The 19,478-nt window shown below is 39.6% G+C and overlaps 1 protein-coding gene across 2 annotated transcripts; it reads left to right on the forward strand.

Moving 5' to 3' along the window:
* Window positions 1-452: 452 nt before the first annotated feature.
* LOC121912191 lies at window positions 453-19,435 on the forward strand. 2 transcript variants are annotated; one of them, XM_042434326.1, is made up of 8 exons: window positions 1,891-3,277; window positions 3,370-3,467; window positions 3,981-4,312; window positions 4,424-4,488; window positions 4,609-4,766; window positions 13,976-14,491; window positions 15,197-16,692; window positions 17,477-19,435. In XM_042434326.1, exons 1-8 carry the CDS (start codon window positions 2,190-2,192, stop codon window positions 18,140-18,142), a joined length of 4,419 nt encoding a protein of 1,472 aa, XP_042290260.1. In that variant the 5' UTR covers window positions 1,891-2,189; the 3' UTR covers window positions 18,143-19,435. The 2 variants fall into 2 exon arrangements, with proteins under 2 accessions (XP_042290267.1, XP_042290260.1); XM_042434333.1 differs by lacking the exons at window positions 1,891-3,277; window positions 3,370-3,467 and adding an exon at window positions 453-1,127.
* Window positions 19,436-19,478: the final 43 nt, after the last annotated feature.

Raw genomic sequence — 19,478 nt, forward strand, 5'->3', positions numbered from 1 at the left:
TGCTGGAATATTTATTAAATCACGTTTCTGTCCATCTGACCTTCATCAGGTATATGGGCAGTATCACAACACTGCCAAATATATACACTGGAGCTGCCTCAATCATGAAGCCAGAGTACTATTAGTTTGATTGATGAGCACCTCGAACTAACCCAAAGCATACGCGTCACAAGTCAGAAAAAAGGATTGGAAAGATTGGAAAAATACAAAATGACACAATATAATAATGCCAATAAATCTTACAATACATTAAATGAAACATCCACATAACCCAAATCTTTCCAAATGTCAAGAATATAAAATAACAATTGAATTAAGAGCAAAAATACTGATAAATAATAAATCTTAGTGTCTTACAGACATTTGAGCGGAATTTGAATAATATTTGGGCTTGAGGCTTGTGTAGGTTGATCTATTGACATCAGGACCTGGCAACCCTGCCGGTCGCAGCGTGTTGTCGTTGGTCCACATATAAAGACGTAGTCTGCATAGAAACAGAACGGATAGAAGGTGCACACAAATTTAAATACCTATAGTCCAATGTGTTTTATAATGAAAGCCATTGAGAGTCGTTGTACTTTTTGTCACAACTTAAGCATTGGCATATGAAACGATTTGGAATACAAAACGTGAACATTTTGCTATCCTAAAAGCATAAAGTTGAAACTTCTGCGCTGATCATGACGGTAATATGTGTCTCATGTTTTTTCCACACAGCACGTTCTCATCATCAACATTTCACCGTGGTACATATAAAAAACTCTGCATCATAGAGATCTGTGTTATTTTCCACGCGGTGTCCTCTCTATGCATCCCAAGTCTTGCAGGAAGGCTGCTGCCCGCGGACAGCCAGCCTGCAGAAAGGCAGAAAAAGGGCCACACAAACATGGATCTCGTCAGTAAACCGAGAAGCAAGTCTATCGTGTGGATGTATTTCGGCCTGAAAGCGGATGAAAAGGGACAACCACTGAACTCTGGCGAGGCCATTTGTCGTTTGTGCCGAAAAATTGTGCTTGCAAAAGGTGGAAACACCACGAATTTAAGAAGTCATTTGAGACGTCGACACCGTGCTGATTTTTTCGAGACCGCTTCCTCCACGACCCCTGGAGCTTTGTTTGAGGCTCAAGGTGATTTGCCATGAAATTCAGTGCTTTCACTGCAAGTATTTTGTGTCTAAAGTGTGCCTTGAGTCTTGTTGCATTGACCACCATTGCCACCACTGCATGCATCCATTCCCCTAGAACTGGCAACATGCAGTTGCAGTGAGACACTGCTATGGGTTTTTATAAAGTTACATTTAAATGGGAAGCAGTCAAAGGTGCAAAATAATCCCAGAGCTTGATGCTGTTATAGTAGATGCGCACTCTTTGCTATTTTATAACATACTTTACAAGACCACATGGTATGGTAAGTTGTCATACTTTGAAGAATATTTCATGTTGGCACACAGTTTATTTACAGTGTTATATGAATGTGTAACTTATGCCACATGTATTCCAACCATACATTGTGATATCAAGTTCATAGAGATAATTAGTATCACACTTATTCGTCGTTGAAGTAACATCAGCCAGCAAGTATTAACAGTAAAAATGCGTCTTTTTCTTAGTTGTCTAATGTCAAATTCGTTCACACGTAATGTAATTTACATTTCACATTTAGGAGCAATGATGTATTGTACACAATACAACGTCTAGTGTGGATTTTTGCACATAACAACGCTACAAATATCTTGTTTTAACCACTTAGAGATGCTTGTACGCATGCGCATGTGAGGAGTCCACGACAAGCGCTAGAAGTAAGGTTTACGGCAGTCTCATACCCCTGCGGTTGCCATGGCATCAGTTAAACATCATTCATCCAGTCTGGTGTAAGGAGCTGACGGTAACATTAGGGGACATTTATGTTATTAAAATAGCATTTGTTACGGGAGATGCTTCTACTGTCCCGGTGCAATGATGTATCGTAAATAAGAGATCTTATTGGCCCGTCAGAGCCGCCATCTTTAGCGATTTAAAATCCCTTTTTTATAAGGCTGACTTGTCTCTTCAATACAAGCCGATAATGACTGTGGTATAATACGCGTATAGCACCGGAACCTGACTACTGTAGCGGTATCACTCCGCTGTGTTCACTTGGGCAAATCCTAGCACCTTTACATTTATTACAAAGAAACAACAGCTGTCAGTATGAATGCAGACCAGAGCGCTTCCCGGGAACATTTTCAATTGTTTGGACCTGATATGACAACTAAAGAGAAGGTCATTCTGAAAGAAGAAGATGAGTCACAAGAAGAGGAAGAGTTTGAGATCAATATCTCTGACATTTCCAGACACGCAATGGTGTCAGACTTGGAGCTGGATGAACTTGAGGACAGCAGGAATGAAATCAGTAAGGTTACAAAGAAACAGACAACATGGGCTGTGAACTGCTTCGTTGGCTGGCTGGAGTCCCAGGGGCTCCAGGTGGACCTGATGACAGTGGAGAAGACTGAGCTAAACGGGTTGCTGAGACACTTTTATGGATCAGTGCGCAACAGCAAAGGTGAGCTGTATGGGATTGCTAGTTACATTGCACTGAGAGCTGGAATTAACCGTTACTTCAAAGAGCATCCTGTCAGCCAGCCTGTGTGCTTGATGAGAGATGCAGAGTTCACCTCAGCCAACAAGGTATTTATGGGAATGCTCAAGAGAATTAGGAGGTCGGGTCGAGACATAACATCACACCATCAAGCACTATCAGCTGATGATATCCGCATCCTCAGACACTCACGTGCCATGGACACCAGCACTCCAAGGGGACTTCTGAACAAGGTCTGGTTCGATGTACAGGTGTATTTTGGCCGCAGAGGCAAGCAGGCCAACAGGAATCTGAGGCCAGATTCATTTGTAATCAGAAAAGACAAGAGAGGACTGAGATACTGCACTTTATCCTTTGGGGATGAGACAAAGTTTCAGAACGAGAAGGACCGATGTTCTATGGTTGAGAAGCAAGGGACTGAATTCTGTCCCATCACTTCTCTTTTAAAGTACCTCAGCAAGCTCCCATCCAACGCAACCGCCCTTTACTTGCAGCCTAAAAAGGAGCTAATAAATGAAATGTGGTACAGCCACGTCCCCCTAGGAGTCAATTATCTGGGCTCAATGCTGGCTCGCATGTGTAAAGAAGCCGGCACATCAGTCATCTATACCAATCACTGCATCAGAAGCACACCCTTTCACCAGCTGTGTGACGCAGGACTGGACAGGAGAGACATTAGGCCTGTAAGCGTCCACAGGTAAGATATGTTTATTGACATGTTGCCATCTTATTTTGCTTGTATTCCATTAAAGCTGGTAAAATTGCATAAAAATGTCATCTTTATAACAGGTCTGAAAGCTCCTTTAGAAGTCACCAGACGCCATCCCTCGCGAGTAGTAAGCAGTGGAGCGAGACATTGCCAGAGAGCGATTCAGCTGGCCCAGCAGGTCTGCCACCAGACAAGTGGGCACCCCTAACTGAAGTTCACTCAAGCGCACACAATTTGCACAAGTGCTGCAATGGATTCATTATTTTAGTCATTACAGTCTAAGTGAATTATACAGATAAATGTCTGTAGAAACTCAGAGTGAACCGACATGAAAATGGATGCTGAAAGATACTAAAGACAAACTGATTATTCTTGGCGGAGGAACAAAATAAAATGATCAAAACAAACTCAAAGCTTCTGTCTTTGCTGTAAATAACTGATGTGTAAAATGTTACTATATTACTATATTTTGTTACTATAATGTAATCTGTCACTCACATTATGCTGTGACATCCTCAGAACGTCTTGTCTCTGTAACGCTCAATTTCTTGTGCTGCTTCATGCCGTCATCTTTATTTTGTTACCCAAAACAAGAAAAGCAACATTAAACATTGATGATGAAGTCCTCCTCTGGACTTTCAGTAATAATATCTCACCTTATTTTCACATTCGACTATTCTTTATTTTACAGGTTTGGATTTAAACCATGAAGAATTTTTTGAGGATGTTCCGTTTCTTCAGACTGCTTCAAACCAGAACTACGTCCCAGATGCTGTGCTGCCGCCTGGTGAGCCGTGGCTCCATGGTGGCCCCACCCGAGCGGTGCTGTCCCTGCCTTCCTGTCTGTGCCTGTGTGGGATTGCTGGGTCTGGAATATCTGGTCCTGGATCTTCCGGTGAGGAGCAGATGGGAGAGATGAAGGTGTACGCCAAGTGTCACCTTCAGCAGGGCGTTATGTTTGGGCCTTATGTAGGAGAAGTGTGCAGAGCACAAATGCCCACCAACCTCAAATATGCCTGGGCTGTGAGTAGTCAAATCTTTACAGAGTAATACTGTGTAGATAATATTTTAAATATAGACGCAGTTTAAAATCAAGTAATTGTGAAAAATGTGTTGCTTGGTTCTTATCTCCAGATCAGGGATGATGCTGCTTTTGTGTACGTTGATGCTTCTGATGAAAACAAATCTAACTGGATGAGGTGGGCACATCTTACCGTCCCTTTCACGTCATGTCTTTTATAATGCACTCTGACATTGAGTGAATGCTTTTATTTTGTTGGTCACAGTTACACACTGTATGTGTTTGCTTTTTGTTTCAGATATGTAACATACACCAGCAGTGAGGAGGAACACAACCTGGTCGTTTTCCAGTTTTACCGTCACATCTACTACAGGGTCTCCCAGCCCATCACAGAGGGAGCTGAGCTCAGGGTCTGGATTGGCAAGGATTATGCCACCCTGCTGGGCCTCGGGATGGGTGAGTCCTGTTCTAGTTACTGATGTTGTAGATGCAGGCTACCAGATCCATTTTAGTCATTCACTTTGTCAATTTAAAGTGGCTGTAATCAATATTTTTTATAATAACAATGTATGAAATTACAGTGTGTGTAATGCCAGAGGTGTCGCTTGTAGTGATGAACCTATAGAGAATTATCACCTGACTCTGCAGCTCCTCTCAACGATATGGAGCTTTATAGTGAGTTTCAGCTCATTGTTTAGCGGTTCGGCCCTCAACTGTTGTGCTTCACTTTCACAGTGTTGTTTTCGGCTGCAGCAGGCAGCTGTTTTCATAGAGAAAAGCTCTAAAAACCTACTTTGCACTAACTGTTCAGCACCAAACGGCAAACAGACACAGTTAGCTCAGAGCTAAAGGAGAGTGAATCCAAATGAATGATAATGTTGCTCCATAACTGCTGGATGTGTAAATAGACAACTGTTTTTTAACAAGTTTGTGTTCACAACTTGTTTCTGCTTCCCCCAAGTGTTAAAAAATCATTAGGTTACAGGCCATTCGATAATATTCGTCCCTCAACGGGCAATTTGATCAAGCAAGTTTTCAAACACATAATCATTTAACTTACACTAAGTCTGGGCAATAAAACGATAGCAATATATACCAGTGATAGACAATTTGTCAATAGAAGTAAGAAAATTGTTTGATAGTTTCACTTTAATGCATTAAATGCAAACCTCCATGAAAGCACATAACGAATACACTAAGTTCAGTTGCTTGCGTGCTCCCTCCCTGGCTCATAAACAGCCTATCACATCCCTTTATAATGGAGCGTGCTATGAGTGACACGCAAACAGCAATCATTTAACAGGTGTGTTGTTCGATATGTACTGCATACTGCCACAATATTGAACGATTAAGTATGCCATTACCAGGGGTACATCCCAAGTGGGGCTGAACAATTAATCAGAATATTATCTAAATGGTAATATGGCCAAGTGCAATATCCAAATGGCAGAAGCTGAAACACTGTTATAAACGAAGTACTGTAGTGCTGAAGAGATGCCCTGGCCTACAAATCTTGTTCAGATCTAAGAAAATATGTTTCTTTGGTACAGATCCCAACAAATGTCAAGTCATCATGATTTAAAAAAAAAATTTCAGTGAAAATGGAAATTGTGATGCAAGTTTTTACCGTCCGACATGCCCCCTTGTTGGATTTCAGTTACTGATTGGACACTGAAGCTGATCAGACTGATCTGATACATCACAACATCACTGAGTGGAGAGAGATTACAGACTAAACTCAAGTGTATCACTCCCTACATGTTATTTGTTTTCTGATTCACCGTCTAGTGAAAATCTGTTAATTGTTCGTCTGATCAACAAAAGAACTGTAAACAACTTTCTTCATTAATTAGAAAGATTTTTCTTTTTGTGATCTGTTATTACCCCCATTAACTTTTATTACGGATAAATTAAAGTCAAGGAGAGTCTCAGCTGCTGCCGTCATGAGGAACAGACGTCGCTTCCTATGACGCTTAAGAGGAAAGGTGGTCTCAATCTATCTAAAAACATATTTCCTCGTTTCCTCTCTCCTCGCATGGTTTCCTTGTGTCTCTCCATGCATCCTCGGTGGGAGGGACTAAGAAAAGAGGAAAAGACACAAGTGAGGGAAACTTGGATGCAATTTAATAGAATTAGGATGTACCCCAGCACACTGTTCACACTGAAGTATACTCAAGCAAGACAGTCACATGACTGTATCACAGTCTGCCATTGTGCAGTCTAAAGAGATGCAATGCATTTTGGGGTAGTTGAGTATGTCCAGTAAGCTCATGCCAGTGGATCTTTTAATACATCCATGTTCATGCTGCGTACATCCAGGCATTTCTTGTGTACACAAAATCCACATACTATGCGGTTGGAACACACTACATCCTCAATTTGACGTCATACTTCATATGAATAGTACATTAGAAGATGGCGATGGTCTAAGGAGATGGATGCAAACTTCTCCATCAGACAAACTTGAGGTTTTGTGATATGACAACCTGATATTTAGATTTTAAGTGACAAAGTGTCTTTATAATGAGAACAGGGCATGGTTCTCAGTGGATATAAGAAAATATTTTGAAAAACAGTAAAGTTTGAATCAAAACTAGCTAACATGCCTACAGACACCAACAGAGGGAAAAATCAACAACCAATGAATGCTAAAGCTAACGTGAGTGACAGTGAAACCTCCATGGATCCAAATGTACCAGATACCAGGATGGTATTTGAAGCTACTCCAGATAGCACAATCAACATCTTTTCTGCCCCAACCACCGACTCTCCCTTGAAATGTGTCACCAAAAAAAAGAAGCATGAATGTAACAATAGCAGTGACAGTAGTAATAGCAACTCAGACATCTTGGCAGCAATCCAGGAATTTTCCAACAAACATGACAAGATGTTCCACAAGATTTCAGTGATTGAAATGACAACAGATGCAACTTTTAACAACTGAGAAACTGTCCTATAAAAGTAAAAAGAACATCTTGTTGTGGATGTTAATCGATATAAAGAAATTCTGAAGCACACAGAGTTAGAGATTGAAGATCTGAAAAAAGAAAACCTGAATCTTGAGGGCAGGAGTTGCTGAATGCAAACGCTAAGGTTGGAGATGGGCTTTGAAATGATATGGATTGAAAGAGGAGGCCGATGAAGATGTGAGAAAAGTGGTGATTTATGTTGTTGGAAACATTGCTTCCGGGCTTCATGAATATCTGGAGAAAGGATGGATCCCACAGATCTATTATCATCTTGTTTGCACTCCACCGTCTCTGTGATGCTGTTTGGAAGAGCACCAAAGGAGCAACTTTCTGCTGGATAACAAACTGCGGCTCACTGAGGCACTGTTTCCAGAGAATAGAGTTGCAAGAGAGAAGCTCTGGCCACTTGTGAAAAAAGCATGGGAAGAAGGGAAAAAAGCTTCCTTCCTTGGCCCTTTTTGCTATGATGGATGGAAAAAAAATGGATCACTTGGACATCAATTAATTCTTTTAGGTTCGCACATCTGATGGATTGAGATGCTCACATTTTAATAACTCTGCTGAGCAATTCCCACCACTGTCTCGACTGGAGAGTTAATTCAAGTGCATCTACTGAATACATCGAACATCGACTATGGTTGGCTACATAATGGGCCATCCTCCACGCCAAGAAACACTCAGTGAAGAAAGCTGAGTTATGTTATATTGTCTATAATTCTTTTCCAAAGACAAATTAAATGAACAGTCCTACCAATAATGTAGCGACCAATATGAATAATATGTTCTCTAATTGTTTGGTTTTTCATAACTTGTATTGCAACTTTACTTAACCATGGGTGTTATTTCAAAGTTGAATAATAACTGAGCTTCACAAGTGTATAATTTTGATTAAATAACTGAATTGAAAAAGGCATCAGTTACATACAAACTGTTATGTTAAGGTTTGCCCTGAAGTTATTTTGTTGTTTTATCAATACCAAGTTAAATGATTATATGGTACCATATACTGTATTTCTCTTCAGTCACTGTATTTGTTCACCATATCTCACTGCTTGTCTATCACTGGCTCTTTCAAAGGAGACTAAAACACACCTTAAAGTTCTTGTTACCTGTTTACTTGAGAGCTTGTAATTATTTATTTATTTTTTCATTTTTTTGTCTGTAATTTCTTTGACGGATTTTAAGTTAAATTCTCTGTTATTTCATTGAATGTCAGGGGGATACACAATGCAATGAAGAGGAAAGCCACCTTTTGTATTTTGTAAAAGAAGTGAGGCTAACCTTAATACTTCTTCATGCTACCAACCACTCTGCTGGAGTCTCAATCTTCCTGCATAGATTTAAAAGAGATATTGTAGAAGTGGTTCCTTCAAACGATGGCAGATGGATTGCAATCACACTTAAGCAGGATACTTCAGTTTTCATTGTGTGTAATATTTATGGTCACAATTCTCATTCCTCCAATAAGGTGCTTTTTTGCCAGATAATCTGGATTAATTCTGAATTAAATGAGCTCTTATATAAATATTCAGACTCTTATTTAATTTTATGTGGTGACTTTAATGAATGTGCTGATGATGCGATGGATAGGTTTCCTCCAAAACTTTGTCAGGGTTTTCAAAGAAATAATCTTATTTTAAAACTATGTTCTGATCACTCTCTGACTGATACACAGTGCTCTTTAAATCCTGAAATACAAGATTTTACTTGGTCTAATAGGAACTGATCCTCTAGATCCAGGATTTACCTTTCTTTGATCTCATCATCTGTTCTTCATCTTGTTAAAGATGTCTCTCATTCTTTTGCTCCTTTGTCAGATCATGAGCAAATTATTTGAAAGTTAGGTGGCTTACAACTAAAAATACATCAAACTTATTTGAATTTGGCCAATTGTGTATTTACAGGATCTAGAGCCAAATGGCTAGAGGATAGGGAAACAAACTAGCTACACTAGAACTCAGTGTAAAGACCCAAAATTAATTTCCAACTTTGTCTCTTCCGTTTATGGTAATTTATATGTCTGAATTCAATGACTGTTCCTGTGAAAGTTTTATCAGTAAGATAAGAAAACATTTTTCTGCTATTGATGGACCTTAAAATACGATTCTGATCTGACAATAAGAGAAATTAAAAAAAGCTCTTTTCTCAATGAAAAAAGGAAAATTGTCAGGTATTGATGGTCTGTCAGTTGGATTTTATATTCATTTTTGGGACCTGATTCAAAACTCTTTACTTTGTATGTACAGAGAACGTATCGATCAGAGAGAGATGATCACAGCTGTGAGAAGGGATTATTTCCCTTATCCCAAAACCGGATAAAGACACTTAGTTAATAGATAATTAGCAGCCTATTACTCTTCTTACTATTATAATCTAACGATTATCATTTTTGGCCATGGCTTGTGTGAACAGACTAAAGACAGGATTTAATCATGCTGTCGCTGAAACACAGTCAGGTTTTATTAAAGGCCGACATATTATCAATAATATCAGACTTATCTTAGATTTATTGGACTATGCAGACTCAGTACATTCAAAAGCTTTTATTCATTTTTTAGACTTTTACAAAGCCTTCAAGACTATTGAACATAAGTTTCTTATAGTATGTCCTTAATTGTTTGGTTTTGGAAAAACTTTTATAGATACTATTGATATGTTTTATAAAGGAATCACTAGCTCCATGGTTATTAGGTTATTCACTTCAACGCCTCCCATATATTTGATATAAAACATGGTGTCAGACAACGTTGTCCTATTTCACCCTTTTCATTTATTTTAGGTGTTGAAATATTATCACTAAATATTGTACATGATCCAGATTTTAAAGGCATCTCTATATTTAATAGAGCAACTAGCTGATGACACAACTGTTTTCTTAAAAGGTAAAGATCAGTTACTGAAAGCTGTTGATCTCATTGGACAGTTTTCTCTTGCTTCAGGTTATTGTGTATTAATGTGAGTTATTGCCCATACATGATTGTGAAGATACATTAATAGAAAATGTTCCTGTAAAGAACACAGTTAAGTATTTAGGCATTTATATAATTAAAAACCTTGTAACCAGACAGACACTGAACTTTACTGGACAGATTAAGAAAACCAAGAATGTCTTTAACTTCTGGCTTCAAAGAGACTTTATACAGCAGGGTTCTTTTATCCAAGGCTGAGGGCCTTTCTCACTTTGTTTATCCTTCCCTTTCTCTTTTTGTTAATGACCACACAGCTAATGAAATCAACAAGTTATTCATTGACTTCGTTTGTAAAAATAAAACTCACAAACTTAAAAAGGCAGTACTTTCTAACAGGTGTGCAGAGGGACGTCTTGAAGTTTTAAATTTCATTGATACCGTACAAACACACAAATCAATTGGCTAAAAAGATGCCTGGCAAACTCAAATTCTTTGTGGTTCTTCATCCCCAGTCATATTTTTGATAAAATTGGTGGTCTCTCCTTTGTATTGACATGTAATTACTCACCTAACAGACTTCTTGTCTCAACAGCAATCCCTTCTTGTCTCGAAGTTAAACTTCAGCCACAATTTTTGTCCTCATAAAACATTCTTATTGAATAATGATAATGTAACTATTAGGAATAAATCTCTTTTTTTATCCCAAGTGGTTCCAAAGAAATATCGTCAACATTTTGTCTATTTTTGATGAACATGGTCTTATACTGTCCTGTGAGCTTTTTATAACCAGACACAACTTTCCAATTCCTTTTAAAGAATACAACTCTGTAATCAAAGCCATACCTTCTGGATTAATCCATCTTATTAAGAGTCACCTCTGTTTTGGTGGAAGAAATACCCCAGATGCTCCATCTGCTTTTGAACAGTATCAACATATATGACAAGAAATGTAATAATAAACATATTCATCAATTTTTTCAAAGTAAAAACAAAATCACCCTGAGAGGAAAATTTTATTGGAACTCACATTTGGAAGAAATGAACTGGAAAAACATGACTTTTACCTAATACATTTTGTATTCCTAACTAAGTCAAAGAAGTTAATTTAAAAATTTTACATAAAACCTATCTAGTGAATTCTATAGCCTCTTTCACACATAGTTTCTGGTAAATTACTGGAATAACCTTTCAGGCACCACTAGTGATTTCCACTATTCACACATGCAGCTACATTCAGGAACATTTCCGTCTTGCGCCTTTTCACACATGCCATGGCAATGCCAGAATAGATGTGGCAAGGGACAATCCAGCAGATGGAAGTATTGCAACACTTATGAATGCCAACCGCCATAAAACCTAACAGAAGAAGAGGGTGAAAGGGTCAAGCTTATGTTACTGTATTGCCTATTTCTTGCCTCAAATGTTTCCAGAAGTATATTTTTGTGTACTGTTTAGCTGTAATATGAGAACTTTTGTGACATGGCCGCCATGTTGTAAACTGACGTGCCAAAACCAAGCACCGCCCAACTCACAGTACGTCACCCATACGTCAAGTCTTGTGATTGGTTCGCTCACTCTATGTGAAAAAATCTTCCCTCAGACAGATGCAACCCTTTACATGCTTGTCCCTGCAATGTTACTGCTTCCATTCACAACTCAGCTGTAATGGTATTTTCCCTGAAATGTTACAAGGTCTTGAGGTGGGAAATTGGCGGTACAGATTTCCCTGAATATTGATCCCTGCTCCCATTCACACATGACCCCATGCAGGAAATATTCCTGAACATTTCAGGGATAGACTGCATGTGTGAAAGGGGCTTATAATTTCCAGATATGTGGATGTAGATAACTCTTGTTCTTTTTGTGGACATGGTGATGAAACAGCTATCCATTTATTCTTTCAGTATAAAATAACAATGACATGTTGGTCTGATGTAAATTCTCGCTAATGTTACTCAGTGTTTTACTGTTAAAGATATAATTTGTTACTCTGACAATATGAGTAACAAATCTCTAAACTATGTTGTTATTTTTTTATTTTATTGGAAAAATTCTTTATTAATAAACAGAAGTTTTTAGGTTCACAACCCTTTTTACCTTTTTTTTAATGGCTTTAACTCTGTTTAACTCTCTTGCTCTTACAAACAATAAAACAAACAACAGGTTCTTAGAATATTACAGAAACGTACTGATTAAACCCCTGAAGTCAAATTAATTGCTCTTTTCTAATGTCTGCTCTTATTTATTGTAAGATTTGTATTTATGTTTTTATCATTATTATAAATATTATTATTTAATTTTCATCTTATTTAGAATATTTATTTGTCTCTCATTACATTGATTTGTTTCATCTCTTATTTTTTATATACTATTTTTTGTTGTTATCAGCTCTCCTGTATAGTGTTACTTGTTTTGGCCTGGCGTAATATGTACTTTTTTTTGTTTGCTGAATAAAGTTTTGTGTTTTAAAAAAAAGTATGCGAACACAGGCAACAACAGAAACAGCGTGGAGTGAGAAATGAGTGCAGACGGTGAGGAGATAGTTGATAAAAAGAGAAGGGTCAGCTCACCAGTATGGCAGTTTTTTGGATTTTTGAAGTCTGACCGATGTCAGAACACCGCTGTGTGTAAACTGTGCAGGAAAACCATCCCGACCAAGAGCGGGAATACAACAAACTTGTTTTATCACCTTAGCCGCTTCCACCCTTTGGAGAACACAACATGTCGTCAGTCACGACCCACATCTGCTGCATCTGTAGAAACAGCCCACAGACAGTCCACGATGCAGAGATATTCAGCACCAATACTGTGTGACCAAACATCCAAACGGTATCAAGGTGAGATCATTCCTGTGTATTTATTTATTTGTATTTATTTCTGTGTGGTTTTCATTGTTGTGTTAACATTAAAATTATTACCTGTGTACGTTGATAAATAAAGTGGTTAAATTCAACCTTTTTTCTCCTGGTCTTTATTAAAAATAGGTCATTAAAAATGATCAATTATCAATATTGATTGAAATGAAACATTTTTTTGTGATAATTTTTTCAGCTATGTGGCCCAGCCCTAATTTACACCAATACAAATCTAAAAAAAATACAAATATGACAGTGTTAGAAAAAGTTCAAATACACACCTTTTAATGTAGCTAAAGTTAATCCATAGCTGGCCAACAGTATCCATCATCACAAAGGAAGACACATTATGTTCTGGTCAGACTCCGTGTTGTTATTAAAGAATAAGGACCACAGCAGCACCTAAACAGACAGAAGTGATATCAGCAGGTATGTTTATATGCTGATTAATGTGCTCATTAGCTATCTAGCCTGCTAACTACATTAGTGGTGTACTTTTCCCTGGTCAATGTTTGTTTATTGGCTTGTTTAACAAGCTGCAGAACAAGATGTGTGTTCATGTGTGTAAGTTGGATAAGAAGGAGACTTTTGCAGAAAAGCTAATGTGGGTCATTGTTCAGTGTGTGTTGCTCTTGTGTTGTGCTGCAGGCTGCTGTCTGGCTGTTTATTTATGTGACTGCACAGTCAATGCAAAGATATTAAACCAAAAAATACAAATTTCTCCTTTTTTTTTTTTTCTCTTCTTGAAGGAGAACACAAGACTTTGGATTTAAAGGGCAGATATATATTCTGTAGTGAAAAGAAGATGCAATTTAATTTCATTTAGACTATAAATTTAATGAGGACTTGTATGATAAAGTTTTTAAAACTGCTTCATTAGCTTGCTAAAATAAGCCAATATCCTGTGCATCTGTTTTTGGTGGGGGATATAGGTGAGAATGTGAAATGTGAAGTTGGAGACAAGGAGACGGTTCTGCGGCTCCTGCAGGACATCCAGTTGGTCACCCTCCCAGAGCCCAGCAGCTCCTCCCTTTGGTCAGACCACAGCCAATCACAGAGCCCCATGCCTGTCATCAATGACGTGACCACCATGTCAAACCCGGACGCAGTTAGTGATTCAGGGGCAATTTCTGCCTCTGCCCTCACATCCTCCCCCCTCATCTCTTTCCCTTCACCTGGCTTGCATCAGTTGGAAAAGTATGATTTTATGCCTGGAACTGAGAAACTGCTGAGTAACCCGAACGCCACACACAACAGTCCCTGGTACTTCTTTGGGTTTGAGCCGGACCCCACCGGGCGGCCATTGGACCGGAGCATGGTGGTGTGTAAGCTGTGTGGGGAGCGTGTGGGCTGTGGCGGAGGAGCAGCAGATATCCAAAACCATCTGACCAGCAAGCACCACATCAGACCACGTGACATCAACAAGGAACGCAGTCTTCTGACAATAGGTGACTATTGCTCTTTACTGCCTGTTTGTGATGCACAATAAATAACAAAAAAAATATCAAAGTTGATTAGGGAAAGTTCTGCTTTATTTCACCTTGAACCTTATTTTCATATATTTCCCCATCATTTCTGTCAGTTATGATAATGTATTCACCAGAGTAACTGCTGAGATCTGTGAATGCAACATTGCTACAGCAAGTCCAATGGGGAAAAAACCTGAGCACAATACATACAGGTTGTAAACAAGCAAACAGTGGTGTCACATCAACTAAACCACTTTATTTGGTGGTAAATCCAAAACTGAAAACACCCAAAATGTTGTTAATAATCCCTGATTGCACTGGAAAACTGTGCACTCAACTAGACTAAATACGGTGTGTCATAGCTGAACCAGGAAGCCAGTCTGTAAACTGTGATGTATATTTACAACAGACAGTTTAGGTAAAAATGAACGGCCAAAACTACAAAAATAAGATACAAATTGTATTTCCTCTCAACTATCTGAAGTTCTTGTGGTACTGTGAAGAATTCCTGAACAACATGTGAGTCAAAAACAGGTATTTTTTGTTAACACTAATATTCTGTATGTACAGGTTTACTTCATTAACTGGAATCTAATTTAGTACAAATTTCAACCACAGCTTGACCAGTTGTAAAAATGTGTTGCCAAAGCTCATTTGTCATTGAGGATTTGTACTTTTTCTCAGGTCAACAACGCTCACAGCCGGTGATGGTGAACAGCGGTCTGGTCAGTACATTCCCACTGGTACTTTCTGCTCAAGTGACCGATGCCATCACCAACTTTCTCATCATGGATCTCCAGCCCCCGGCTCTGGTAGAAGGAGAAGGCTTCAAACAACTGATCCACACCCTGCTGCCCTCCTACAAGGAGCTGCCGTCGCCTTGCCAGCTGGAGAACCTCCTAAAAGAACAACACACCAAAGGCAAGACGAGCCTGGCTCAGCTGCTGAGGAGGAAAACTGGGATTGGAGAAAACGAGGAGATATCTGACTACACTGTTCCCATTGAGTATGAGCCCAGGAGACGTGGACGACCTCCCAGCTGTCGGAGAGAGGTTCCTCACTTTGTCACGTTAAGTGTGGATGTTTGGTTCCATAACTGGCAGGGCAGTACTGAGAGGTACCTCACCCTCTGGGCACATTACATAGACTCTAACTTTAGTTTTCAGAACCTTGCCTTGGCAACCCAAAGGCCGACAGAAAGTGGGGTGAAAGACTACAGCCTTCGAGCAGTGGAGGCCCAAGTGAAAGTTATGGCCCAGGAGTGGGGAATCTCCCAGCCCAATCTGGTCTTGCTGGGAGGGGAGGGAAGGAACAAGATGAGACTGGGACCAATAAAAAGCGAGAAAGGCGGAGAGGCTTCAGGAAGCGTCCCTCACCCGAACTCAACAACCTTTCTTGAGAGGGACGATTCAGTGTCACCTGAAGAACCACATGGCTTAGAACTGAGCCATTCAAGTGAAGGTCTGCCATCTGTCCCATGCTTCTTCAGCGCTGTGCAGGGTTGCATTGAGGAAGTAATGTCACACCCTGTCATCTCCAAGACCCTCACCCAATTCCAGGGTGTTCTTTCAACCCTGTTCCTGCCACCTGCTCTAAACAAAGGCTCATATCAGCACTACGCCCAGAGCCTGTTGCAAGGCATGACGAAACAGGACCACGCGGAGCTGAAGTCGTGGGCTCACAGTCGGCCCACCTGGAATAAGCTGTATCCTCTGCTGAACACGCTCATCAAACATAAAAGCCTTTTCTGTGATATGATAAAAGAGATAAAAGGCGAGGGCTTGTCCAAAGAAGACACTGCTTCAGAGTCCAGTTCATCTGGCAGCTGCCTTGCAAACTCCACCTCCAACACGTCTTCATCAAGCATCGCACCTTTGCGTTCTGAATGGAAGGTTCTGGAGGAGCTGTGTTTGGTCCTCAAACCTCTGGACGTGGCGTGTCGAACCCTCGCCAAGGAGGCCTTCCCCCGTCTGTCCCTCATCAAACCCATTCTCACTGGCCTGCTCTCCCGCCACCTCGTATCCCGGCCGGGAGACTCGTCATCCACCTTGAAGGAGGTGAAGAGGGCGATGAGGCGGAGCTTGGCGAGCTGTTACGACAACCCTGTTGTCAACAGGGTTCTCTGTGTGGCCTGTTCCCTCGACCCCCAGTTCCACGGGCTGGGATTCATGGAGGAGAAGGTGAGTTATAAATACAGGGAAAGCCCCACCCCCCTTAGTTACTGTTGCTATTGTCAAGCTTCTTGTTCTCACATGGCAGATATGCAGTTTGCAGTGATAATGGTGGCAGATTTACCATTAAAATTATTTGTACAATTTGAAATAATGGGTCCCTGATTTCAGACAGATGTAAACAAAAGCAGGATCTTAAATATAGATAAATACAAAGAATTTTTAGTATAAATAAAAATAAAAATAAAAAATAAAGTAGGGTACAAATTTGGCAACAGTTGATTTAAATTTGGAACTATCAGGTCAAAGAATGAGTAAACTAGACTGAAACTGAACAGGCATTCGATGCCAGCTTGTAGTGATTGACAGTTTTTGGTACTCTTGTGTGAGGGTCACTTTCCGATTGGTACCAAAACATTATCAAGGTTTGATATCCTGTCCTATGAGTAGCCACACACATGCAAGTCTAATACTAAACATTTTTTCAAAAGTAGTGTTTTAATAACTTCCTGCCTGTATCTTTTGGGATTTCTAGTTTGTTAATTATTAATGATTTATATTTAACGGGAAGTCACTGTTTTCCTGTCTATGTCCATTTCTGGTGCTTCTGCACTCGAATGTTACATTGGCAGGACAGACCGAATGACATAAACCTTTGAGGCTGCCTTCTTGATCTGTCATTCAGGAAGTTCTGAATATAACTTAGGCCTTTGCCAGTCGATGTTCACAGTTATCTATTGTTATATCTAAAGATTTGAACAATTAAATTGTTTTTGTCCTGATTATTTTTAAGGAGCAGACAGCGACTTTTGATTGGCTGAAGAAAGAGGCTGTCAGGATAGTGAAGGAGGACAGGAGGAGAGCTCAGGGTAAGAGCAAGAGGAGCCCCTCCCCTGGGTCACCAGAGTCAGATAGTGACTTCTTGAGGAGAAGCAAACGGCTCAAAGAATCCCGCCCAATCAACTTCAGAGAGATCGAAGATGAAGACTATGAGAGCGACACAGTAGAGGCAGATGAGAGCGAGTCTGCAGATCCAGGCTCACAGGGTGGACTCTCTGGTATGGAGTTCCTCCTGGGAGACCTGTTCTGCTCCACCCCTCGGAGCAGGCAGAGCTCCGTGGAGGAGTCTGTGGACATGGAGATGTCTGTCTTCAGAGCTGACAAGGGAGCTTCGCTGGGAGTGGAGCCCCTGCAGTGGTGGAGGACAAAGGCAGTGCAGTTCCCTCTGCTGTCCACGGTGGCACGAGCGTACCTGGCTGCCCCGGCGGTGGCAGGTAACACCGCACAAGACTTTGTACAGGAAGGAGCGGGAGCCACATACAGGAAGAGAGCCAACATTCCACCAGAAAGTTTGGACGCAATCCTGTTTCTGCACCACAACCACATGCCCACCAGTGAGGGTGGGCAAACAGCAGTTAGGAATGAAGACAAGAACAGTGTGATGGAGAAGGTCTCATAAACTGACACACAACATTCATTCCTATTTGACAAGCTCCAAATATAACCTTTTTAGCTGCATGCTAAACCCTTTTCCTCATCCAAATTTAAACCTGATTCATACCTTAAACTGAAGCCCTAAATCAAACTGCCCATTAAAAATATGAGGAATGTCCCCACGTTGGACATATGAGGATATTCATGTACACATACACAGAGCAGTAGGCCTCATAAGACATCTTTCTTCTTAATTTGATCAATTTCCTGTTGAAACAGGATGCTGAGTTGAGACGCACAACATACAGAGGTCATAATAAACTTAAAACTAAGCACATATTTGAAGGAAAGTTTTTTTATTTGAGGTTGGTCTCTATATTTAATTGGAACATTCTTCAACCATCTTAAGTTTCATCGACTATAATTGACCTAATTTGCCCCGATATGTGCAACAAGCTAAAAGGTTCAAATGTAAATTTAAAGAAGCGTTTGTTTTTCACAAACATTTTTTTTCACTTCCTTCAGACTAAAGAGAAGGAAGCCAGAGACAAGGAAACTCAGTTTATGTACTGTATATAGTTTGGACTACTGCTGATCTACATTTAACTTTTAGTGTGTATTAACAACCTTGTAGCGCCTAGTGCCTTACCTCGTTTCAGTACTATCATACAGTAGATATTATCGTTGTTCTTAATTTTTATTCCTCTCCTTAATGCTCATTTGTAACAACTATATGACTGTGAGTGTGTAGATTGTCTGTCCTGATTAGAAAGTCCTCTATGGTAGTGTTGTGTAAAACTACTGTGCCTTTGCTTTTGAATTATTTTCTGTTATGGATCAGTAGATTATGAAAGAAAAATCCAAAGACTGAATATTAGTTCACTTCATGCTGCTCTTCCTTCATTTTACAGAAGACATTTTGAATTGTCAGTAAAATAGTGATAGAACTTGAACTTAATATTTTAAATATATATATATATATATATATATAAACTGGTCACTTGCATAGAACTGTCATTTAAAATCTCAAAATGTGCATTGTTTACTCTGTTACTGTAAGTCTGCTGTATTTCAGAAGAAGATTTTAGATGTGTAGTGAAACTTAAAATGTTTTTTCAAACATTTACAAAGTATGATACGCTTTTTTCAGCACCACATTGTACACTGTAACATAATGGATGAAGCTTATTAGCACAAAGCCTGTATCATCTTAGACTGACGTTATTGAACTCTTTGCATATTCACATACATGCAGAATAACTGTTTGTCTTACTGTACTGTAAATAAAACTGTGTACAAACACAGTATATTATTTGTATATTGTGTACTGTGGTTAATATAAATACATGAACAAATATACA

Source organism: Thunnus maccoyii, chromosome 2, assembly GCF_910596095.1.
Source record: "Thunnus maccoyii chromosome 2, fThuMac1.1, whole genome shotgun sequence".
Classification (NCBI taxonomy): Eukaryota; Metazoa; Chordata; class Actinopteri; order Scombriformes; family Scombridae; genus Thunnus; species Thunnus maccoyii.